The sequence below is a fragment of the Malaya genurostris genome, chromosome 3 (genome assembly GCF_030247185.1).
Source record: "Malaya genurostris strain Urasoe2022 chromosome 3, Malgen_1.1, whole genome shotgun sequence".
NCBI lineage: Eukaryota > Metazoa > Arthropoda > Insecta > Diptera > Culicidae > Malaya > Malaya genurostris.
The window spans coordinates 202991564-203018443 of record NC_080572.1 but is presented as its reverse complement, the minus strand read 5'-3'; the positions used below and the strand labels follow the sequence as shown (position 1 = coordinate 203018443).

General features: G+C 36.9%; 1 protein-coding gene across 11 annotated transcripts in view; it reads left to right on the top strand.

Moving 5' to 3' along the window:
- LOC131439293 (potassium voltage-gated channel protein Shab) overlaps positions 1-26880 on the top strand; it is a 347162-nt gene that overhangs the window by 277369 nt on the left and 42913 nt on the right. For 9 of the 11 annotated variants that reach the window (XM_058610141.1, XM_058610144.1, XM_058610143.1 and 6 more), the window contains 4 exons: positions 16882-17013; positions 26157-26299; positions 26390-26566; positions 26836-26862. In XM_058610141.1, coding sequence (XP_058466124.1) covers positions 16882-17013; positions 26157-26299; positions 26390-26566; positions 26836-26862 — 479 coding nt within the window. The remainder of the gene's footprint in view (positions 1-16881; positions 17014-26156; positions 26300-26389; positions 26567-26835; positions 26863-26880) is intronic. The other 2 variants (XM_058610145.1, XM_058610142.1) reach the window with 2 other exon arrangements.

The window sequence follows — 26880 nt, the reverse complement described above, 5'->3', positions numbered from 1 at the left end:
GTATCCGACCTCCGGTTCCGGAGTTATAGTGTAAAGTGTGTTAAATATTGTATACCATCACTTAAACCGGCGAAACAAAAAACGCAATTTTTTTTCTAAACTGGACTCAAAACTACCACCAATTCTGGCTATCCTGGTTCCCGGTTTTCGATTAACGATGGGAGATAATAGTCATACGCTCAAAAATGGATCTCACTCACTTTTGTCAGAGATTGCAGAACCTATATTCCTATTATATATCTTACGGTCACATGGAAGATCTTTTGGTCCTTAGGGCTTGTATTGTGAATCCTCAAACGAACGAAGCAACAAAAAACATCTGCTGTGAACACTTTGCTTGACATAGCTGAATGAGAGACCTTTATTAGAGAGAAACTGGATGCGTGAGAGTATATGCTACTGAACAGACCAATTCCCCTTGCCAAGTAAATTGTCTGTGCTCTCAGTCTCAGTTAACACATGAACTAAGCAATCCATGACAATGTAATGAAATGAAGGGTTCGCTCTCGTTAGTATTGTACGAGAAAGAAGACATTGCTTCACGGCGTTCTACAAGACGCGAAGCAAAGTCATATAGGCAATGTTTACGGTTTATTTTTAAAGTGTAGGTTTACAGAAATCATTTTTAACATAGTATTCGCATCCCAAAACCAAATTTGATCACATTTCAAACATACTTCAAACATTTTATAGCAGAAATTTTGCATTTGAGACCATTTTCAAAACGATCGATTTGTTTCTTGGCAGTTTACACTGTGTATGTATTCTAGAAACACTAAAAGCAATGTTCCTTAAATTAATATTCATCGGAACTAAAAGTTATGAATCTAGTTTCCTCATAGGCATCTACAATATGAGAACCATTCATCAAATGCTAACCTCATGAAGCATAGGTCTCAGCTAGCGGGTATATTCATGAACTAATGAACGAACGAAGCAGCTCTCCTTGCTTGGGTTGCGCTGTGAATTCTACCTGACATACGAATGTGTGTGAATAGCACAGATGGTGAAACCCTTTTGTTCATATTCGTTGCTTCAATTTGTAATACCAAAAATTACTGCATATTTTCGGATTCAACAAATATTTAAACCGTCGGCAAGATCGTATTAAATCTTCGAAATTTGAATAAAAACTAATAGAGTTTGTAGCGACTTCGATTATATCGGTTCTCGGATTCCGGTGCCGGAAGTACATATAATGTTGAACCCACTTCGTTTTCTTAAGGATGACCTACGCGAGCAAAGTACTGTTTCATTATGTATGTTATACTAGTTAATGCACAAACAATTCCTTAATTTCTTTCAAAAAGCGAAGAGAAGCTTTTCGAATAGAATAACACAGTATTATATATGAGAAAGTCATCATTACACCAATAGGAAAAATTGCATTTTCAATACAAAAAAAACTTTATGGATTTTTAACAATTTGCCGGGAAATTATTCTTATTTTTCTATGTACGAATCCGGCAGGAGTAGAAATTGATCAAACAAAAAACGAATCATGTAAATCCGAGCATCCGTTCTTACGTGATGCGATCACAAAGAATTATCTCTGCATTTTTATGTATAGAGAAGATATTTAAGGGGCATTTCACGCAAAATCAGCCACCAAAAACTTTTTTTTTCGGTAAAGACCTCAAAAATATTAGACACGAATTTTTTTGTTTGAATATGGTACGTGGAATTTTCAAAATATGATTTTTTTAAGTTTCGCGTTTACAAAAAAGAGCAATTCCAGGAATGAGTAGACGAAAAAGTGACAAAATCAGAATCGACCTTCTCCGATTTGAATGAAACTTTGCACATGGCTTCAGTATGGCAAACCATAAGTTTAGAACCGATTGAAAGGTCAATCCGACTCACGACTGATTTTTAAAAAGGGCGTATGTATTTTTGCATTTCACAAAAATTGCCTTTTTGAAATCGTTGTAACTCGGAAACTGTTAATTGTACAAAAATGGCGTTCAGGAAGAAGTTGTAGGGAATTTATTAGGTACTCTAAAAAAATTGATTTTTTTCTCAATAATTACAAAATAATCCGAAAAAGTTAAATGAAAAAAAAGCATGATTTTAATTTTTTTTGACAATTTTTATCTTGAAGCTGTTATTAAAATTTACAGATTGATGGCTATCTCATCCGTACCTTTTGAAAAATGAAGAAGTTACAGCTAAAACAATTTACAGATATATTCGAAATTTCAAGTTATCGTTGAAACATAATAATTTAAACAGTAGAATTTTATTCTACAGGTTAAAGGCAATAAATTTGTTCAAGATATCCTTTCTTCTTAAAGTAGCTGTTCTTGAGATACTTGAATATTTAATTATAACACCATTTTTTATATTTCCATGAATTGTTTATTTGCTAGCTATACCTATTAAATTTAAGGTTTTAAGTTTTTGAAAATTGTTTGAGTACTACGTGCATCGTCTTTCGAATACAGTCTTGTGACGATTGTGGTTTCTAAAATCGAAACGAAAGAATGGTATTTCTGTGTGCCTGGAATCATTTTGGTATCCTTATAAACACTACTCCACTCGGTCACACCCGAGTTCATATTTTTCTTGTGACACGTAACAAAAAGACATAAATAAATCATAATTGTAGATATAGCAAGCAAATAAACAATTCATGGAAATATAAAAAATGGTGTTATAATTAAATATCCAAGTATCTCAAGAACAGCTACTTTTAGAAGAAAGGATATCATGAACAAATTTATTGCCTTTAACCTGTAGAATAAAATTCTACTGTTTAAATGATTATCTTTCAACGAGAACTTGAAATTTCGAATATATCTGTAAATTGTTTTAGCTGTAACTTTTTCATTTTTCAAAAGGCATGGATGAGATAGCCATCAATCTGTAGGTTTTATTAAGAGCTTTAAAATAAAAATTATCAAAAAAAATCGAAACCCAGATTTTTGTTAATTTCATTTTTTTGATTCATTTTGGAATTTTTTAGAAAAAAAATTCTTTTTTTCAGTGTATATTTTTTTAGAGTGCCCAATCGATTCCCTACAACTTCTTTCTGAACGCCATTTTTTTACAATTAACAATTTCCCAGTTACAACGATTTGAAAAAGGCAATTTTTGTAAAATGCAAAAATACATACGCCCTTTTTAAAAATCAGCCGTGAGTCGGATTGACCTTTCAATCGGTTCAAAACTTATGGTTTGCATACTGAAGCCATGTGCAAAGTTTCATCCAAATCGGAGAAGGTTGAGCCTGATGATCTGCTAAGCATTTCTGGAATTGCTCTATACTGTAAAATCTAATAAAAATACACAAATTCGTCCAAGATATGAAATGTGCGTCTTTTCCTTAGCTTTCAAACAAGTAATACCCTAAAACAACCTTTAAAGTTAATTTAATGAAAAAAGTGAAAAATTAATAAACAAATAAAAAAAATTCAAACTTGGGCCTAGTTTTTAATTTTTTTTTTTGTTGAAAAAAGAAGCCTTAGGGGTTTAACTCAATTTTGGCAAAGTTTCAGAGTGGAAAGATTAATTCTTTCGGAGCAGTGAATTTTTCAACCACGACCCGCACGCGTGCAGCGTACCATAGCGCAAATCGCTCGAATACGGGCTTAACTTGCCGACACATGTCGCGCCACTGATCGAATCCTAACTTTGACAGTTTATTGTTAAAAAATTTAAAAAATCGTATCTCGAAAACTCCACGTACCATATTGAAATAAGAAAATACGTGTCGAATATTTTCGAGTTCTTCACCGAAAGAGAAAGTAAACAAAGAGAATCTCCATTGTAACATACGTCGTTTTGAACATTTTATACAGAAATATTATTTACAATGTAAAAAAGTTTGAATAAATTCGCTTAAGCTTTTTCTCCGTGAAAAAAAAACCTTCTTTAATCCACCTATAATGATGCCTTTCTCATATTTCTTATATATTCAAAAAATATCACTAGAAGATTCTGTGAAGAATTTTTTTTCAATCTTTAATAAAATAATAAATTCTTCGGGTATACACTAACATAACCCTTTCAATTTGTAAACAGTTATCTCAAGTTAATAAGATATTTTCTTTATTTTGCATCGTCACACTAAATGATTAAACGCACTTTAACCTATAGTTCTGGAACCGGGAGTCGGATTCGGATGAAATTAACAGCAATCTATGAGAATATATGAACTTTTATTTGAGCCTGTTTGTGGTAATCGATCAAATCAGTGATCGTGAGTTGAGTGAGTCTTGTTTTAAACTTTTTAACCACTATTTTCGGTACTTCTGGAACCGGGAACTTGGAACCAGTGTAACCGAAATCGGTTCATTTGGTAAGTAACTAATACAGGGTCCGCCATGTAACTTTTTTTTAAACATGCAATAAAACACAAACGGTTCAACCAATTTCAAATTTTTTTTTATATTAAAGTACAATCCTTCCGGTTAATTGTGGAATATAATTTCATTCAAATGGCTGCCTCGGTTGGCCTTGCAGTACGCCATACGGTCGGTCCAGTTTTTTAGTACATTTTCGATTGTAGGCAGCTTTATTTCAGCTATGGCTGCACGAATGTTATCCTTCAAGGCTTGAATTGTCTCTGGCTTGTCCACATAACACTAATCTTTGACAGCCCCCCAAAGATTATAGTCGAACGGCGTCAAATCACAGCTCCGAAGAGGCCAAACGACATCCGAATTTCGACTGATAATTCGATCTTCGAATACTGTGCGCAGAAGATCGATCATAGCATTGACTGTGTGGCACGGAGCGCCGTCTTGTTGGAACCAAATGGTGTCCAAGTCTTCTTCTTCAAGTAACGGGAAAAACCAATCGCTAATCATGGCGCGGTAGCGCTCGCCATTCACCGTGACGGCAACTTCTGCCTCATTTGAGAAGAAAAATGGCTCAATGATGCCGCCAGACTAAAATCCGCACCAAACCGTCACTCTCTGAGGATACCCGCCGAGATGAAAATGTGCCTCATCCGAGAAGATGATTTTTTGGCAAAAATCGGCGTCTTCTTCAAGCTGATCGCAAGCCCAGTCGGAGCGTTCCTCAAGCGTATACACAACCATTTTAGTTCAGCGGATGGAAAAAACTAAGTTTCTGTCAAATCAGAAGTGACATTAACGTTACCAATGTCGAAATAACCGCTAGTTCAAAAAAAATGTTAGATGGCGGACCCTGTATAGCCTACACGGGTAAAAATCCGTTGCCGGTACCATGATTCAAAATCATGAAATCATGAATCATGTCTATCATGAATAATAAGTCCTGATTTCATGAGCGAAATGCTTGATATCATGAGCAATAACATATCTTTCATTAATATTTTCATGATATCAATCATTTTGCTTATGAAATTTTATGAGAAGGCATGGTTCATGATTTCATGATTAAAAAATCATGGTACCGGTAATAGATTTTTATCCGTGTACAAATTAAATCAGTTTTAAGCCAAATCTAGAAGAATTTTACCCTTTCTTGCATCGTCGCTCTAAACGACGGTGTGCAAATTTAAACACACTTTGCCCTATAAAAGCATGATGAAATTCAATAGCAACCTATGGGACTACGAGATTTTCTATTTCATGAGTGACATTATTTGACACATACTCACACACATACACATACATTGCTCTGCTCGATGAACTGTGTCGAATGATATAGAACACTTAACCTTCTGCGCCAATTTTCACTAGTAAATTTTTCAAGTGATTGCTTCAACTTTCTATATGATAAAGGCAATAAGTGAACTTTTATAGAAAAGCATCGTTATCATGACAAGTAGGTACAAATTGAATAAAAGAATTTGAAATTTACATTATTTTTTCACCAGCAAAATAAAAATTTAATGTAGCTACCTTGAACTCTATACAAAATTGAACAAAGCACGCTACGAACGAAGCAAAGCCGCACGTACCGTCGCGTACAGTTTTGCATCGTCATTTTGAACTACGATTTGAATGTTTTGACACTCATCGCCCTACAATTTCGGAACCGGAAGTCAGATCTGGATGAAATTTCACAGTATATTTTAGGACAATGAAACTAAGTTTGTGAAAATTTGTTTAGCCATCTCTGAGAAACGTGTGTGACTATTTTTTTTACCTTTTTTGGTGCATATCACCCTGTAATTCCGGAACCGGAAATCGGACCTTTCATTTGAATCTGAGTTTGTGAAAATCGGTTCAGCCATCTCTGTGAAACGTGTTATTTTTATCATATTGGCATTTCAACCAGTTTCATTAGTTACTTGCAGATTTAGTTCCTTGCACCAATTCGAGCAAACGTGCCCGATACTAAATATTTCTGCCTATGCTTGCTGTATGTAAGTAAGGTTTGTAAGTATCTGGGGTACAATATAAAAAATAAAAACAACTTACGATTAGCATTTAGCGGTTTTGTTGGTATGTGAAAAAAGCACATATTTCAATTTAAACCGCTAAGCGCTAAGCCGAAGTTGAAACGCGAAGAAATGGAACTTACGATATATTCAGTATAGTTCAACGCACTTTAAATGTAAATTAATCAAAACCTTCCACTTTTCTACCACTGTCGTTCTAACTTCTAACCTTTTACTTCTTTCTATCCGATATAATATTATCTCATCCTTCTTTCTGTTACTATCGCTGTTAAATCTTCTACATTCATCTTACTCAATTCCAATTAAATCACGGTTTGTCCCAATTAGGTAAGTCGACGTTGTTTGTCACCAGTATTTTCACCACACAACCACGTGTCCTCATTGAAAACCTATCCAATGGAAACGCATGGTGTTTAGTTCTGATAGCTTACGCAACTCAAGGGACTAGGTAATTGAAATAACGAAGAGGAAAAAATTAGATTTACCCTCTTCATCATATATACACGTTAGTTATCCGGAAACAATTTAGATGAAAATTTTGTGTTCGGGTATGGGCGAAGATTTTTATTTTTGATTGGATAGCGATCGGATTCGTACTTAAAAGTTTGCCTATCCGACCATTTCTAGTGTCCACTGATACTAACCCATGTAACCAAAAAGCACAGAAGAATGCCGCAAAATGCCAGCATATAATCGCTATTTAGTATTGCAGTCGTTCTAAAGACTGCTAGAATACCGACATTAGGAACATATGCGGCTATTCAACTACAATGCTATTGTTCGAAATTCTTAATATTGATCGATTTACAACAAACAAAAAATAATAAAATATACATAAAAGTTGGAAAAATCAACTTTAGATCGAAGGCCCAAATACCCGACTAAGCTCGACAAGATCGAAAAATGTCTGTGACGTAGCTTAGACTCTTTTGAAAGCTACTATTGAATTATTGATCAAGTTTGAAGAGCACATGACTGTCACTTCCGGTTTCGAGGATATGTACAATGGTATAACTAACGTAACAAAACACATCGTTTTCTATTCCCTCAGTTTTCTCGAAGATGACGATACCGATTCCTACCACATTAGGTTTAAGACTACCATTGACCAAATTCGATGATACAATTGCTGCCGCTTCTGATTCCAGAGATAAAATGGTATAAATGACGTAACCGACAAAACGCACTTTTGTAATCCGCTACAAATTTATCGGATGTGGTCAAGGGGATTTCAACAATTTGAGGCTAATTTGAAAGACACAATAAAGACATATACCAAGTTCAAAGATAAAATGGTGGATACTTACAGCTTCGTAGATATCATGGTATAAATGATGTTTCTTTTAAACCGAGGCCCGGAGGACCGAGTGTCATGTACCATTCGAATCAATTCGTCGAGATCTCAAAAAGTCTGGCTGTACCGATTTCTACGAACTTAGATTTATATGAAAGGGCTTATGGTCCCATAGAATGCTATTGAATTTCATTCGGATCCGACATCTGGTTCCATAGCTATAGGGAGAAGTGTCTCTAAACTTTCCGTCATTTAGACCGACGTAACCAAAAAGGGAAAATCCTTCTGAATTTGGCTCAAAACTGTTTGAATTTGTAGTTAGTTGCTGTCGAACCGACTTCGAAGTATCGGAAATAACTCCGAAGCGGAACTCGCTTCAATTCAATCTAAGATGCCCCGAAATGCTACAAACTTAGGCTCGAATGAAAGGTTTTATGATCTCATATAAGCTTATTGAATTGATCCGATTATTGAATTTTATCCGAGTACAACTTCCGATTCCGCAACTTGTGAGTGAAGTGTGCTGACAATTGCAGTGAAGTGAAGTGTGCTGACAATGCACAGGGCGCTGGATTTACAAGCCAGTTATCGTATGTGCGATTCCCGATCTGGAAGGATTCTTAGTGTCAGCAGGATCGAAGCAGCAGCCATGCAATGGTTTTGTACCCGTGACAAAATACGAGACCAAATACTTTTACGAGGCCAAGCATTGTCGTGTTGGAGGATGACTTTGTCATGTCGCTCTTGATATTGTGGCCGCTTTTCATTTAGCGCGCAACTAAGGCGCACCAGTTGCGTTCGGTAGCGATCTCCTGTGATGGTTTCACCCGGTTTTAAGAGCTCGTAGTAAATCAAACCAAATACAAATCATAACCTTGGCGCCGTGAATATTCGGTATTGCCTTCGACGAAGTAGCATGCCCGGGCTTTCCCCATGATTTTCTGCTTTTAGGATGATCGTATCGAACCCACTTTTCATAACCGGTTACGATTCGATGTAAAAACCCCTTACGATTTTGTCTTTGAACCAGTTGCTCGCATATAAATAGACGGCGCTCGATGTCCTTCGGTTTCAACTCGTACGGCACCCAGCTTCCTTCTTTCTGAATCGTGCCCAGGGCCTTGAGACGTTTTCAAATGGCTTGCTGACTCACTCCCAACGATTCGGCAAGCTCTTCTTGGGTCTTGCACGAATCTTCATCGAGGAATGCTTCTAGTTGTTCATTTTTGAAGGTTTTTTCTCTTCCACCACCATGTTTGTCTTCGACATCGAAATTACCATTTTTAAAACGTTTAAACCACTCCCGATACGTTCTTTTACTCAGAGCAGCATCACCGTAAGTTTCTGAGAGCATTCGATGCGCTTCAGATGCATTTTTTTTCGAATTGTAACAGAAAAGTAAAACTTCCCGCAAATGGCGAAAATTGGGCACATAAACAGACATTTTCGAGCATGAATAATACGAAAACAAGAACAACTGTCACTGAAACGGCGATGACAATTCGTTAGGCACTGTACACACTCACTTTAAAGGCATTATCACCTATGTATTTTGACCAGCCTCAGCCGGTACAGCCACCTATCGGAAAACGGCGGAAGCAAAGTTGTACACCTGATATATCTTTGACAGCTATCATCGACTCTATCTTTTCATAGCATTTTGCTGTTATGCAAGTTTAGGAATTATAGTCAGCCCCAAAGATCTAAAAACGGAAAAAATCATTACAAAATATAGAAAACAATATATTTTTCAACATCATTACAACCCTGGGAATGCTTTCGCAAGCTATGTTCCGTCGATCTCAGAATTCGTATATATGGCGACTCACTTGTAAGATAACCAACTAACGTAAATATTATTATAACTGGTCTAAAATTATCATAAAAACACTTTCCCCTTCCAAAAAGTCGAACTCAATGCCATCAATTCCTTCATTTGCAAACTGCAACATTCAACTTGAGCACAGGCACATATCGAGCAGGTGAAACTCATTACAATATTGAAGCTTTCGGCATGCAATTAAATATTCATTGAACAGTCCCTGTTATATGAAAGTCTGATGTATGCAAGCCTGTGATGCTTCTGTGGTTTCTATCTCCTGCACAGCTATATCAATGTATTCTGTTTGTGTGGAGGAATGAAATTTAAATTACGAGGTTTAATTACAATGGATGTGCCATAAGGAAGATCGAAAAACAGAAAAATCGATAGATTCGAGGTACTTAACATAATTGGACATGAATTTTTATAAAGCAATAGATGTAAAGGGGTTGCGGTTAGTTTTGAAATATTAATTTTAATCACTTTACTCAATATGACAAACAATTTTACAAATATGCCCACTGTATCTCAGCGCCGACTGATAAGAAGTCAACAAATCAAAGCAGCATAGATAGAGTAGAAGTTTTTCTAGACCCCAACGTTTCTGTTTGATTTTTTTTTAATTTTTGGTGGTTGTTCAAAGTGAAAACTACAATTTTTCACGAAAAAATTCGCCATTTTGTAGCTGTAAAACCTCCCCATAGTACCAAACAACGATAAGGAAATCGTTGGGGTCTGGTTTTTTATATGTGGAAAGTGTGTGTAAAATTTGAGAAAAATTGGTTCAGTAGTTTTTGTATGACGATGGACACGGACTTTCTAAACCTGCTTTCGAGAAAAACGCGTTCAAAGTTTTTTGTCTATAAAATCAATGAATACAATTTATTACCCAAGGGAGCCCGTAGGGTCTAACATTTTCACAAAATCATATATTTTCTTTTGTATTCTTTTATAATGAAATATTTCAAGAATGTTTTGTCAAGTTTTTAAGTCGATCGAAGCAGAAATCTTGGACCTGTGTGCCGAGTTCTTACCTCTTCGCAGTATGAGATAAGCAAAGATAAAGGCCCATATCTTTGTCGAGTTTTTATCCGATAGGCTTGAAAATTTCACAGAATATTCTTGAAATATTTTACTATGAGACAATGCAAAGAAAATAATAAATGATTTTTCAAAAGTGTTAGACCCTACCCGCCCCTTAATGGAGTTTACATCACCAAGCATAGCTTTTTTTATTCCACACTGATTATTAAAACACTTCCAAATATATCCCACGTTGAGTTTCAGGGAAGTGTTGGAATGAGCAATGAATCAAATGAGAGATTCAACATAACCACAATCTCCTCCTTGTTTCGGTCCGTCTGGTTCGATGATAAACATTTCTTATATCAATATTATATTCATTTATTTTCCCCGTTTTAGTCCTTGGGTTGCATTCAACATTCTACTACTATAGCCAAAAATTGTCCTTGAATATAGTTTAATAAAGTAGGATCGTAGTGCGGATGTAGGGTATAAATAGGCCATCAAGCAGATGCAGATACTAAAACCTGTTTTATCCATCTAGTGATGTAATGATGCCCGTGTCATACCAATCATATTCTCATATAAAATACTGCGATATTTTTCGAAATAATTTTATTCGATTCTTAAAAGAAACCAAAAAGATTGCCTGTGCATCATCTAGTATACTACCGCTCTACGCATAATTGTCCCATATTCTATAGAATTTTCGATGTATATGGAACAATTATGCGTAGAACGGTAGTATAACCTGCAGAATAAAACAGCTCTCATATCATATCTCTCATGTCATTTGGCCGTCCATGAGAAAAAGAAGTGAGTTCCACTCAGTGCTTTGAAACTGCATTCAATTCAATTGAAATCGAATGTGTGCACAAACTGACGAGCACTCTACTGCAGTAAACTTCACATTCTAACACACACCCTTCGCAGTCGCACCGAATGGGCATCATCCTGTCCATTTCTCGTTTCTCGTCCTACCGAAGCTCAGTTTAACCACCGTCAGTTTATCTCTTGAAGTAACAAAATATCTCTTACAATTGAGAGAGCGGCCTTCAAGTGAGGTTCATGTTCAAATTGGTTCAATGTAATGGATGAAAGGTAAACCTCCACCCTATATTTACGATCATGGCTGGAAAAGTTTTGTATTATCGAGTTGATGTGTATGCCTATTTATTAGCACTTGCTCACTACCCACATTGAAGACAAGGAAGACAATGAAACAGGTAGACTACTTGGCACTACAAACAGCAAGCAAAACTTCAAGTGATTAGGTACTGTTATTCAATTGACGATGAATTCTGGGAGCTTCGGCAGCAAAAGTAAAATGAATGAGAAGGGAATGGTATGCGAACAGGCAACGGCCATAAATTTCGTTTTCATCAAAAAATATTCGATTGAAATGAAGTTTTACCGCACTGGTTCCACTATTGCCAGTACTTTCGGAACTGCAAATCGGGAATCGCTATAATCGAATTCGGTTCGGATTGCCATCAACTAACATGTCGTACAAACTCTATTAGTTTTTATTTAAATTCAGAAGGTTTTATACGATTTTGGTATCGTACTTTGAACAACGGTGTAAATTTTTGTTTCATCCGGAAAAAATCATTATTTTTATAGGAACATAAGACATTTCATTTGAACCTAAGTTTATGAAAATTGGCCAAGCCATCGCTGAGAAAAGTGAGTGAAATCCATTTTGAAATACGTGATCACTATTTCTGGTGCTTCCGGAATCGGAAACTATACATAGATTACATTATAAACTGTTCATCACATACATGGATTACATTATAAATTTTTCATCTGAAATGATATATTGCATTTTTTGTCATTCGTTAATGTACAATCTGTATGCAACAAGATGGGACCCATATGCGAGTACTTTTGTTAACGAACGAAAAGATACTCGCATACCGGCCTCATCTTAGCATGCTATGCTTCTCCAGCAGGTGGAAAAATTTCATGTTTGATTTTCCGTTCTAGTCTTAATGCAATTAAATGGTATGGAGACTCTTCCTCGGAGGACAGCTCAAACAGTGACTTTGTAGGTTTCACTGCCACCACCGAGAGAAATATTCTGAAATCTCTCGTTCAGCACAATTCGTTCGAGATGATTCCAATTTGAAAAATTCGCATATACCTACATCTGATGTTATTCAAAGTTATGGCAAAAGAGCTGAATCACTTGCTCAAATTAATTCTGTTTTAAGGTTGCTCGCGTCGAACCCCGGCTGGTTGTAGTCAATGACATTTTTGAACATCTCGAATCGTTTTACCAATTTCGCAACAAAACTTACCCTTTTCTACAGAAAGGATGTAGGATTGCTGGAAAACTAAAATAGTATTATATACCATTCGAATCAGCTCGACAAGATTGAAAATGTCTACTTGTGTTTGTGTGTGTGTGTGTGTGTCCACTCTCCATTCAATTTTCACGGAGATGGTTGAACCAATCAAGATGTTAGTAGATCAAGTTCGAAGAAGCATTATCTTGTGGCAAGGTTACAAGACTTTAGAAAAGTAACCCTATTTTTTTACAAGGCGAAATGCATTTACGCATAGAGTGTGGGACTCTCCACAGGACTACCACTGTATAATTGGATTTTGAGGCACTCGTTTCGCTCCAGAAGATCTACCAGGAGGATGTCGAGGTCGGTCCGACGATTCCGGTTGGAGCATGACTTCCGGTTCGCTGGCGCCTCTACGACCCAGCGCTGGTCTACGTCACAAACTACTCGGTTAATCCCCGAAGATGGATCTAGCCTACACCGACGGGAAAGTTCCCCGACGATGGAAGTTTCCCCGGGACTGACGCTCCCAAAAGCCGTGAACGGTTCGGACGGCAAGATGCCTGAGTCGGTCCATTGATTCCGGTTGGAGGATGACTTTCGGTTCACTGGCGCCCCGACGATTCATACCGGAGCTACGTCGCATCTACTAATCTAATCCCCGTCGAAGGATCTAGACTACGCCGACGGAGAGCTCTCCGACAGAAGAGTTTCTCCCTACACCGAATCTCGTGTTTCGCCACACGAGACACTCGAATGAGTGCCAAAGTCGATCCTGTGATTCTGATTGAAGCCACAGCACAGCACAGTAATCCTATAAACTATGCTATTAGTCACACTCGCTTATGATCTCAAATGGTTACTTGGGATGAGTACTCGCTCCTAGTGACCCAACTCTCACATGCCTAACATCTTCCTTTCAAAACATTCAGTGTGAGATATAGTCTTCGTGAGAAGTGGTTGTCTGGTTATTTAGAACGACAACTTGATGAACACATAGTTTGTTATACGGACGATTATTTGTTGGATGGTCGTGCTGGTACTGGTGTCTACTGTCATGAAATGAAACTAGAGCAGTCTCATTGACTTGGTAAATACTGTACTATATTCCAAGCAGAAATTTATGCGGGTACAAGCGGCACTTCAGCAAAGAATCTGTTGTAAACACATTTATTTTTGTTCTGACAGCTTTAAAGGTACATAGTGCGAATGTGCCATGGTCGAATCTAGTGATCGTATGTATGATCAAATCGAAAACCCCAGCACTGCAAATGCTGTTTACTTCTTATGGGTACCCGGTCATTCTGGTATTTCTGGAAAAGAATGGGCTGATGAGTTAGCTAGAGCTGGTGCAACGAATGATTTTGTTGTTCCTGAACCAACGTTACCACTTTCAACTAGTTGGATAAAGCACAAGATTCGTTCTAGGGCTGCATCCAAACATGGCTGCTACTGGCACAGCTTGCAAACTTGCACTCAGACAAAAGCATTCTTACCAGATTTGAATTTGAAAATATCAAAATGTCTACTGCATTTTTCCAAACATCATTGTAGTATTCTGGTCAGCGCTCTGACTGTACATTGCAAACTCAATTATCACATGGCTACTATTCAGCGTGCTGAGTATTATTCGTGTGATTTGTATGAATGCGATTACGGTACTTCATAGCATCTGATATGTAACTGCCCCGCATTAACGCAACTACGTATCCGGGTTTTTTGTTCTCCATACATGGTTGAGTCTGTGTATGAAGAGCTAAAATTAAACGATATTTTGTAGTTTCTCACCCAATGTGGTAAGGAGCTATAGTCAAAGGGATTCATCGTTCTTCCTGGATTGAATGAATCCAATCTGTATTGACATTGAAAGGTTTTAGCAGAACATTTGTCATCCATTATAGGGTGCCGAATTTACTTCTGCTCGTACATACTGCGAATCGTTCTGCATTCTTCCGTGAATGCGGAATGGTGTTGCTTTTGTAAAATCTCTAGATTCCATGTTCGTTTTTATCCTTCCATTCCCATCAGGAAAATGATGAGAAGCCACGTCAACGCACAAATCTCTAAATAACTAGGGGAACGTGCCACTTGCGCCAATTAGTTTGCTAGTTGGTCATGTTCGAAGATCGACTGCTGGTTCCGGAGGTATAATGGTAGAAGTGACGTAACCGACAAAACGCACCTTTTTTCTCTCCGCTTAATCAAGTTCAAAGATCTAATGATTCCGGAGATATAATTGCATGAGTGATGTAACCGACAAATCACATTTAATTTTTTCCAGCAAGTGACCAATGATCAAGGCCCATAATTAGGTTGGGGTCCGGGTCAAAAAAAACGATATAAAAAAATGATCTACTTCAAATGTATTATTGATGGTACTTTTGTATTCGAGAATGTTAACGACTTAAGCGCTGAAGCAAACTGTTGTAAACTACCTGGGTTGGGGTTTGTTTGCAGCGAACGCATAACAAAACTGCTCATAAGATGAGTAACTGAACAAAATCTCGTTGATTTCACAACGACGATGTAACAAGCAAAAGACAGAAGATCATTAGTTGATAGCCTACAAGTTGAAAGGACTTTTTGTTCCTAAAAAAACATTTTAGTTTCATAACACAAATGTTAACAAAAACTCAATTTTATTTAATGTGCAACAAACTCCTTGATGTGATACTGACCAGAAGCATGCTTTTCAATTATGTTACACCACAGTGCAGTATATCGTCGAAAAATAGAAACTACACTCGGCATTGTACGACATTTGTCCATTGTTGAGCGACGTCTGCTAATTACCACATTAATATGCTACAACAAACCGGATATACGTATATATTCTCCGCATACGACTTCATTCTGAATTTCACCGAAGGTTTCTCCGTGCTGTATGAACCACCCCCACCATGCAAGAAGTTCCAACGACCAGCGGAATTTTTCCGACATTTATAGTTATAGCAACAGGAAACATAAGCAATTTTACTTCGAGGTCATCTGTTGCAGCACTGTCCGCTAAGAACTGACGGCCATCGTAAAATTTGTTACCGTCACGAGTAACCGAGTTTGTTCTGCACCTACGACATCCACCAGTAACTACTCGACAGAAATTTGTAGCGCATGCCACGGACCACGGACATGAAAAAACTTAAACTTCACACTGGTAAAAAATGGCTTACTGAATAATTTACACAATCCTGATGGCTGGAACAACCGTGAACGAATTGGTATATGACTGCGGCAAGAAACAAGCACAGGAGGATACAAGTTATGACCACCACCCTCCCAGTAGAATAGGTGTTTGTTGCACATGGTTCGGAGATTTTAGCAAGTCTGTTTTGGTTGGATATTTCGTGACATATTGAGTTGAAAAGAAATCGAGTTCTCGGTACCGGTTTGTCGTGCAGTGTTCCAATATACAAATATAACACATGTAAAAATAAAAAACATTGTACAATCCGTACATTAAAACACCAGCAATATTTTCAGAACCATGTTTTATTTAGTTCCGTTAGTATATATATTCAATTATTTGTAATTAGACCTGTATTACCTACCAATGCGGTTTAGATTATTAATAATAATCATTAGAAGCGCTTTGTTTTAAAAATACACAAATCGATTTTATTATAATACCAACAGTAGTTAGTAAAGCGACAAATGTTGTTTAGCAGCTTCATACAGTATAATTATTTATTCATAGGAGCATAGCATAGAACAATAATATTTTGCATTCAAACTGAACGTTCATTAATCACCTTTACCAACATGTTACTAGCATTGCACTATCAGAGAAACTTCCCCCTGCTAGAAGGATCAAAATTTGCTTCACATGCATCCGAAATGATTAGCAATATATTTCCAAACACTCAGGAAAAACGTCGTCACTGCTCTTAGGTTGTCTATCGTCACGTTAACAGAAATGAAATTCACCTTGTTTTTCCAACGATTGGCGGAAGAAACAGAGAAAATATTGCTGGTCGTTATAGATGATTAGCTATTAGATGAATATATATACCGAAATTTTAGTAACAATTCGGATTAGCTTTCGTAACCATTTGAATTGCCCCGTGCAACAATGAAATCCGGTTGACTGAATACACTGATACTCCCTTGCCAGGTGATCAAAGTGACCCGATGGAATCACCGGTGGAATCAGTGCTGGCAACACCGTTAGCCGCCCGACGACGGCAGCCGCCGCTTTCCTCGAGACTGGCCGAACTGAACGAAGAACTGCGAGCCGAATCACCGAGTACGATAAACCCTTTCAGTGATTTACTTAGATAACCAAAGTTTTATGCTAAGCTAGCGAGTACGAATGTCAGTATCGTGCCCTGCAATATGCCTCTCGTTGTTATCTAATAGTGTAAATCCAAGCAAGCTATAGAAGCTAGTATGCTACTATGTTATAAATGTACAGTAAATGTGTAAAGTATCCCGACTGCAAGACATCAAATCTACACTTTGTTGTACGCACCCTCCCATATCAATAAGATCGATTTCGAAAACCAAAAAAAAATAAACACTTCCATATACCCCCATATACGCTACTAGAACCGAAGGCTGTAAGAAAGATAGCAATCCCCAGAGGGGATTAATGTAAAAAACTAAGGTTCAGCTTAGATAGGGCTGTAAAATATTTCTACTCGTGGTCTGACTAATATAGTAATAAATATCTGCGCAGAGCAACAATCAACACACTTTCGAAGAGCTCGAATTATCGGTAAATAACACTTTTTAGATAAATCAGTCACTTCAGTTAGGCTCACTTTGCTGTACTACGGCTTGTCAAATTAGATGACATCCTCGGATGAGGATTTTAATCAAAAGAGAGCTTATTTTGTTCTAGCACATCGTAAGGAAGATAGATGGATAGCACCATCCAAATGTCCAAGTGCTTTCAAGAAATTTTCACTATAAGTTATTGCAAAATAGGCTTGCAAGGTGAAGTTGGTAATAGACGCTCCTAAATTGCAACGACGTTTGAGATCCAAGAGGATATGCGTGAGAGAAGCGATATCATTTCTATCACGGGGATGTTATTTAAAATGGATTTTAACCTTTTTCTTGAATATATTTAGGAGGTATCGAATTGTTTCCTACCAATTAAGCTCGATTTAGCTATGCGCTCAGCAGAATCTATCCGAAGAAAATATTGCAGTATAACAGCACTTCTATTCATTTCAAAATCCGAAAAAAACATCATAACAACGAGTTAATGGACAACTATTTTACATCAAAATATTATTTTATCGACCCGACCCGTAGCTAGCTCCTAACCGGGGCAATTGTTTTTTCGCGGTTTTCATTACATATTGGCATTCGTATTTCGATTTTCCAATCTGTTTTCCCCGTTAGATACTGATCATATTTGAAACTAGCTCAAGACGACTCTACGTCTAATAAGCTATCCACACATTTTTCTTTCAAATTATGATAAAAAACTACATTGTACGGATTTAAACTTGAGCATAATGAAAACCGGATGAAATTTAAGTTACTCCTCTCAAGAATTTTCGAAATTTTGATCGAACGCTCTTCATCAAGACAAGTGTTGCATCGCATTTTTTGGACGCTTGAGCTCAAATTTTTTTAAACTCCTGTGTGTTCCCAGCTGCCTAACCAGTCTTCTTGAAGACCCTTTTCACGATTGCCCAGTAACGTTCGATGGGTCGAAGCTGAGGGCAATTTGGTGTATTGATATTTTTCTCAACGAAATTTATACCCCTTTCCGCAAGCCAATTGAGAGTGGTTTTGGCATAGTGAGCCGACACTAAATCCGGCCACAACTGTTGAGGTGTACTATGCTTCTTATATAAAGGCAGCAATCTCTTCTGGAATTACTCAGATCGATAGATTTCTGCATTTATAGTTTCGGTAGTGTGAAAAATGGTTGACTTCAAACCACAGGACCACATAGCTTTCGACCGAATTTCTCCATTTGAATCTACATCCTCCCGAACGACGACAGTAAAGTATTGTGGACCAGGAAGTGTTTTTGAATCCTCTTTTACATAAGTTTCATCGTCCATCAAAACGCATGCATCCGGACACAGCAAAAGACGCGAATACAATTTCCGGCCCCTTGTTGCTGCTCGCTACTTCTGTTCTACACTTTGTTTCGAGATTTTCTGCTTCTTGTAGGTCTTCAGGTGATTTCGCCTCTTGATACGCTGGATCGTTCCTACGCTTATTCCTGCTTTTTTGGCCAAATCACATATTGACATTGATTTGTTCTTCATGATCAGAGATACCAGTTTCGGGTTGAAAGAACGGGGTTTTCCCGGTAGCTCATCCAAAGAATAGTATTCCCAAACTTATAAATGATGGTTTCAACACTGGCATGATGAAATTTCGCTTCAACAAATTTCGCATAGTAATACCGACGACATGACCTGCCACTCACTTTTAAAACTGTATCGTAAATTTAACTACCCCTCAGTAACTCGTAATGTCAAAATGAGATCTTGAGAAATATGTTTGAAACTGGCAACCCAGGTTGAAAAACTGTTGATTTTAGAATAACAATATCCTTGATTACGTTTGTTGTTCAATTGAAAAATGTGAATAAAACAAAACGAATCAACGAGTATTTCACAACGGTTTTATCGTATGTCGCAAAGGAAGAAGACAAAATTACAAATATAATAATATTATGGGTTTCACAAAATTGGTTAGCTCATATTCCATTTAACTATTTTTGTTAAAAGTTTTCAAAATCGTCTGCCTATGCACTTATGCTTGAAAATCCAAGTGAGTGGATGGCCTTCAAGATAGGAAAATCATCAAAAAAATAGATTTAATTACGGCAGTGAGCCTTATTAAACAAATCTTTAAATAAAAAAGGATGAAAAATAAGTTAGCTTGCCGAATTCTTCTCTTGAAAAAAAGACCATCTCTGAGGTCCATCAATTCTGTTGAACAAGTAAAAGTATCTCAATTCGTATCACTGGAAAATTTCCATCAAGTAATCAAAAATGCGGTTCGATTGAACAGAAAGCAATGGAATTAAAAAAATGTTAAAGCCCTCCGAATTCAGCCATTGAGATCACGACACTCGAATTTGATACGAATTCTTGGTGAAAAAGTATTTTTGATATGACAAGATCTTTCTTGAGTTATCTGTATATTTCAACGAATAAATTTGTAAAACACAAATAATCCCGATGTACTTCTAATAATCGTAATTCGCATTTGTGCTCTTGTGTCTTTAATTTTTATCCATCCAACATTTTTGAGTCGCAGCATGTAATCGATTGACCGAAATATCCGGGGAACTCGTATGCCACTTACTTAGTAGGCTCTCCTGTTCGGCATCCTGCGTATTTTCGTACGCGGTAGCTCGTGTCATGCTAGGATCGAAATTTATCCTATAAACAGATAACAATTTGGTCGAGCAACCGGCCGTACTCTATTCATTTCTTATCAGAAAACAATTGTTACCAATCAAATTTTTGTATAAATAGATGGTAAAGTTCGCATTCGTAATTAACGTATAGCTCCACAGCTAATTCTGCAATATAAAAAACAACTAAATTTCGTACAAATTCCTGGAGATTCAGATATAAAAGCTTACCAAATCAAAGAGCTTGTAGCCTCTTCTAAAGCATATATTGTTACCCTTCTTCTGGTTAAACTGAAATTATAAATTTGTTGCGAAAAATATTTTAAATAATTTTCAGAACTTCACAGAAGCAATCTAGCGATATAGGGATTCAGACGAACTTTGTAATTTATTTGTTTATTTATATCTTTAGGGTACCTTGGTAACTATTTTGTAGCAACCAGAGCAGTGTTGCTTAAGAATTTCAATTTTATCATTTACAAGGGGTCGCTATATTTGTGGTAACTGGCGGTAAATTGCTAATTCGATTTTCCTTCGGAGTGCCTGGTCGTGTCGTCGGTAATACCCTTCTCACTTAGTAATGTGTCCAGAACCTTAATTTTTGCTTCCTTTTCAATACGCGACATTTTGAAAACGCAGAATTTCAACCGCACAAGCAAGTAAACAAGCGAAAGCTGACAGCCAAATGCACAACATGCTGTGATCTGAGCATAAAAAACCATCACAAATACAGACGCTCAACACAAATGTATGTGGATAGCTTATTTTCGATACACTCCATAAAACACAAATCGTTAAATGTTGTTGTTGTTTCCTGCATACCATTTCTGATTCCCGAGAAGAAAAAAGAGATTTGTAATTTCCGTCAATTTTTTGACATTTGAAAAAAAAATGTCTTCCCGACATTTTTGCGAACTAAATTCTGAAACAATTTTTAGTTTTTTTTAGTAATAAAATTCAATAACACTATCTAAAAAATGTCACGCAGAAGCAACAGAAGTATCTGCAAAACAAAAGGTGGAACCACCGGCAACAGAAATTTAAGCTGCTTCGCCACGGTTGATTTTCAAGGGTTATTATTAGGTACCTGATGGCAACTTTGAGCGACTATTTCTAATACCTAAAAGTTTTATATTAACCTGTTATATCAACCACTTAATAGGATTCCTATCCGATTGTCCGGACTACCGCCAGCTAAGTGCATTGACCTCAGTTAAGTACATTTACCATATTTAAAAACGAGCGTCAACGAGACTCGGGGAAGCATACAGAGAAAGCAAAACTTTGCTCACCGTTTATCGTCTATCATTCAGCTCATGAGGAACCTATTTTCCAACCTTCTGAATCTTTTTCTTGATGTGTGAACGTTAAAAATGGGAAATTCGCTTCTCTTTTTGTGTTTTTTGGTATTGTCTTTGTTAGGTAATTTTCAAATTTTAGGGGTTGATCTGTGCGTTCTTAGACTTTCACACGGAAATCCCCACTTTTTAATCGTTTAAACCAATGATCACAAGATCGAGAGTCAACCGATCCCGGAAGCATTGCAAAACCCTACTTACGGTCAAACGAGAGACCCGAATGAAATTGCTACATTGCTGATGCGACAAGACAGACTTTTTTGCACACTGCTGTGCAACATTTTTCAAAGAAAATATTATTGTTTCAGCAAACCGTAAGTCAGAACGTTTATATTGACAAATAAAAGAGATGTGGGTTGATTTTGTTGTGCGGTAACCTTTCTGAATAGCAGTAAACCCGTTGAGATCTAATCCGTCAGATCAAATTATTTCTATTTTAGTTTTTACAAAAAATACCAAAATTAATCTTTTATCTGGGTGGTTTGAAACTCCCAAATTCTCAACTTTCTTGAGTCGGTGTGAGACGGTTGAATTCCATGAGACGGCTGTATCAGTAAGTCAAAAGTATCCGAGAGACGGAGATTGAATCATTTCGCCGGAAATCAACACGTCGTTGAATGTGGCTGTTTCTCGTATACAAAGGGGCACCACAGTAGCTCGACATTTTTTTTGGTACTTCCAGGCTCCAGGTACCTTTTGACTGTACGGTGTACAGAACTTCTGCACACACGTAAATCGGACAGCTAACGAACTTCTGTCAGTTTCGTACGCAACGTACACGAGTACAAATCCATTGCCAGCGCCATGATTAAGAAATCATGCTAATCATGAAACATGTCTTCTCAAGAGATCATACCTATTATTAATGATATTATGAACAAAATTATTTAAATCATGAGCAATAAGCCATTTACCATAAAAAATAACTTCATGATTTAAATCATTTTGCTCATAATAACAATAATAATAGGTATGATTCCATGAGAAGCAGAGCTTAAAATTGTCACGCATTCTCAATGAAAGAAACCATTCCAACAGTCTAATTTTCAATGTTTTACTGTCTCATTCGTAAATGACCGACACCAGAACAAACGAAGAGAGACTAAGCATTTTCGTTTCTCATCGAAAAAATGAGAGAGTATAATTGCCAACGTCACTCTTTCCTCTACGACAAGACGAAACCAAACTAACGTCTTCAGAGAGCATCAGCAGAATTTCAATTCTCATTTTTTCATCGATGTATTGAAAATCTGTGACGCTTGGCTATAAAAAGTGACTAAAATATTGCAAATCGAAGTAAATACATCCCAAAACCTCTTTGGAAACCGAAACTACTACAAATTCTAGCACCAACAGGTAAAAGTTATTGTGAAACCTTTTCCTGTCATTTTCAATTCTCACAGCTTCGGTTGAATATCGACACTGCATACAATGGAATTTTTACTGAAAACTTCAAATGACTGAAAGAGCAAATGAAAGAAAAAACACAATTTTGAAACTACTGTCCCGCTTATGTCATTGTCTGGACATGGATTTCGTTCTCATAGTTTGCAAGCGAAACTGAGAGTGACAGTAATTTCTTGTCATTTTCGTATATTTTTAGTCAATGAAAATGACTTTTATTAGCTCTGCTGAGAAAACATGATTTTTTGATCATGGTACCGGCAATGGATTTTTATCCGTGTAATAATGACTGTCAAAGTCATGTAGCAGTTCATTCGCCGACCCCTGTGAATAAAAAAATTAATAACTCAGTTTTTAGCTTTAGAATAAATTTTGATTCTTTTTCGTCTGCCAATTCGCGATTTTCGTGATAAATATCGTTCTTTTCCTTGAAACGTTCAGTAAATTTTTCCGATACGCGAGAAATTATGACGTGTTGCAATGCAAAACTAACATGTGACATTTGGTGACAAGTGTCTCGCTGAAGACTTCGAAATTTCGATAAACGCAATCGTGGACATTTCATCAAACGCAACTCAGTAAATTACACAGACAAAAATATTTTTATCTACCTTCACGCACAGATTTGGAGCAGGAAATTTAATATAATGTTACTTCTCAGATCTTCATTTTTAATACACTCTAAAAGCAAAACTAAGCGTAAATTGAAATATGCTATATTATTCAATGAAAAATCAGAACATTCCAGTTTACTTTTACATCGACGATGGTTTTCAATCAAATTTTTTATTCAAATTATGTCTATTTCATAGTATCATTGAATTACATGTCGGGTAAATTTCATTATTTTTTTCTGTGCATAATGCTAAACTTCGGTTGAAAGATGCGCATTGTCGAAATATCAGTAACTCATTGTAACAAATCTCGAAAGGCGGAACGTCAATTACTAAATTACCAGTAGAATCTCGTGTTACCTTTCTGTTTTAACATTTTGTTATGCCGAGCTCGAGAATCTGTTTCAAATGTGTGATTCATGCGTCTACGCAGTGTCCTCTTCCTTATTTTACCATCGGATGTCGAGCACATTATTTCACTTGCGAGCCCGCCGAACACTCTAAAATGTGCCCTCTTCAACAACCAAACCTAAATGTGGTATATGGCAATTTACCAGAATACAACTAGCTTCGTAGTCCGTAGAAGATCCTCTTGTCAGCCGCGATACGTTTTTTTTTTTCGTCAAAAGCCAGAGTGGTTTTGCAAAGATTCCGAAGTAGCTGTCAATCAACGAGATTGTAACCCGTAATGACATGAACTCAAGTAAACTTCGCATGGCAAATGCTCTACAAATCCCTTATCTTTGGTGACAGGCTTCGGTAAGGAATTGTGGGAGAACCTAACCAATTCCTTTGCTAAATACTTGAGCTATAGCTTTTGAATTATACAGGTGACCTAATGACTTAATGTTTTACTTTACCACCATTTTAAATGAATGTATGCCCTGTTGGAGAACCTCACAGTTTGTATGAAATCGATTTTCTATACAGTGTCCTCATCCATAAACATAATTATTTCTATATCAGAGTTGATACCAACTTCATCCACAGCAAACCATATTTGCAATACAAGACTATAAAACTAAGATAGGAAGACATCTAGAACTTTTACCAATCTTATATGAACTTAGCATACCTAAGAGATAAGCTTCAAGTACATCGATTCGGAAATAGAAATCATTTATTTTCTCCGGTTATGAAACCAACCCTTCAAAAACTTAGAAATTGTGCAGTTACGTTGTCAAACAGGCTACAAAGCCCAATTTATCCAATTTCTTAACACATTAACTTGGTCTAAGTTTTTAATGGCTATTGTTGTGCTTAACGAAATACCAATGTTCAATCAGTGTTGATTATTAATTGAAATTTACGATGTACAATCCTATTTGAATTCAACAAGTTTTATTTAACACAATCGTACACAATTGGTAATAGTTGACATTCTAGCTGAACAAAAATGTTAGCTTACAATTTTGGACACCAATCTACGATCAAGTTGCTAATGCCGTCCAACATAAACGCCACAATTTCGAAACGTACAAGCGCAAAAGCATACTATTGGAAGTCTAAATGCGTCAAGTTATATCGGATCAGACTAAGCAACATTTCTAGCCAATTTTATACGCACAAAACTCTGAGAAAAAAAATTGTACTGTAGGTCAATCCATATACAGCAACGCTTTTTATGCATCTACACACAGAATGAATAATTGGATAACTTACACTCCTAGTCTGTAACAGATAGAAAACAGTTTTAACTTAGTTACGAGAACTCTAAAAGCTAGCTTCAGTATTAAAAGAACCAATCAGATAATTGAGACAGATTTTATTAGCGTACTCTGCTTTCGATTTCTAGAAGAATACTACTACATTCATAGCATTACTACCACTACTAATACTACTACTACTATTTCTACATAGCATTCCAAAAGTCACGAAAGGGCTTGATTAGTCTAGCACCAGTATAAAGGACACTGTTCTTCCTCTCTATCAAATGTTGTTATGTTTAATTGAACAAAAAAAAACATAGAATGGTATAGCTCGTCAATAAATTAAACACATTTTTTGGACAAAAAAACTGTTTCCATGTTGTTTTAGATTGGTGATTCTGATTTCTGTTAGCCCTACTAGTACCGCGAATGAAAGGAAGAAACCCGTCGAAATCGTGAAGAAATTTGTCCCTTAGTTCGTCACATCCGCGTGCTGTCCTGTCAGGTTGTATAGCGTGACGTGGCGCTTTAGTTGGTGCTTGTTATTCCTCAGTTCCTTTCACCAGAAAAAAAACTGTCGCTCGAATCATTAAATTATTTATACTTTTCTTGTGAATGTATCTAGCAGTGATTTTATTCCTATAATAACTGTGGCTTGTGAACGAATCGAAGCACATACATACGAACACGTTCGACAGTACATTCAACTGTTGCTACCCAGAGAATAAATCTAATAAAATACATGTATACTGTTTTTAGTAACTGAAAGTACTATTTGGCATTGTCACTACCAGTATCGTTATACACTATTACTAATAATACCAAAAAATAATAAATACAAAAGGCAGTCAGCGCTACTTATTTACTGCATCAAATAGATCAAATACAAACTAAACTGTCCATCGTACTATGCGCTTCCAAACTGATATATGTCGTGTGTGTGCGTGTACTTCAATAGTTAGAAACGCACTGATCGTTTAATTGACAATTATTTTCGATTTCATTATTCTTTCCTCCTGATCTAGGACACAATCTGTCGATTGCGGATGGAAACAGCACTGAAGAAGGTGACTCGGTGAGCGGTGGTCGAAATCCCGCCATGACAGGTTTTGGTTGTTATAAAAACTACAAACATTCCGCTGGATTGAGAAAAAGAGAAAACTCACAGGTATAGAAAATCGAGAAACATTACCGGTGATTACAATTCTAAACTCAAATAAATCTGATACGGTTCTGTTGACTATCTCCCCATATCCAGTCCGATAGCTACCCGGCAAATCCCTCGGAACACATAGATGCCGAAGCAGCCCCGCCCTACAGTCCAACGATGCAACATCATAACATGATGCTCGACTTAGATGCTACGGAGGAACAACAGCTAATCATGCAGGAAACTCCTCGACACGAGCCTCCTGTCATGATGGCAACGAGGGCGGTACGTATCGAAATCGTTTCCTACCGTGAATCATCACTTTCATTCCATACACGCAATACCAAAAATCATCCATACCTTCAAATCGGTGCTGGCATCTAGAAACCCTAGTTTATTAACCATCTTCCATTGGCCTGTGTTCCTAAACTCGACGCTTACCTCAGAAAAACACATCCAACCTTCTAGAGACAAGAAAATGTCCTCATGCATACAATAAATGTTTTAGTCTTGTAAATATAATACTTTCAATTTCCATAACCGACTTTCTATAGTACAACAACAATCAGTGGAGCAACGAGGTATATTTTCAATTTCCT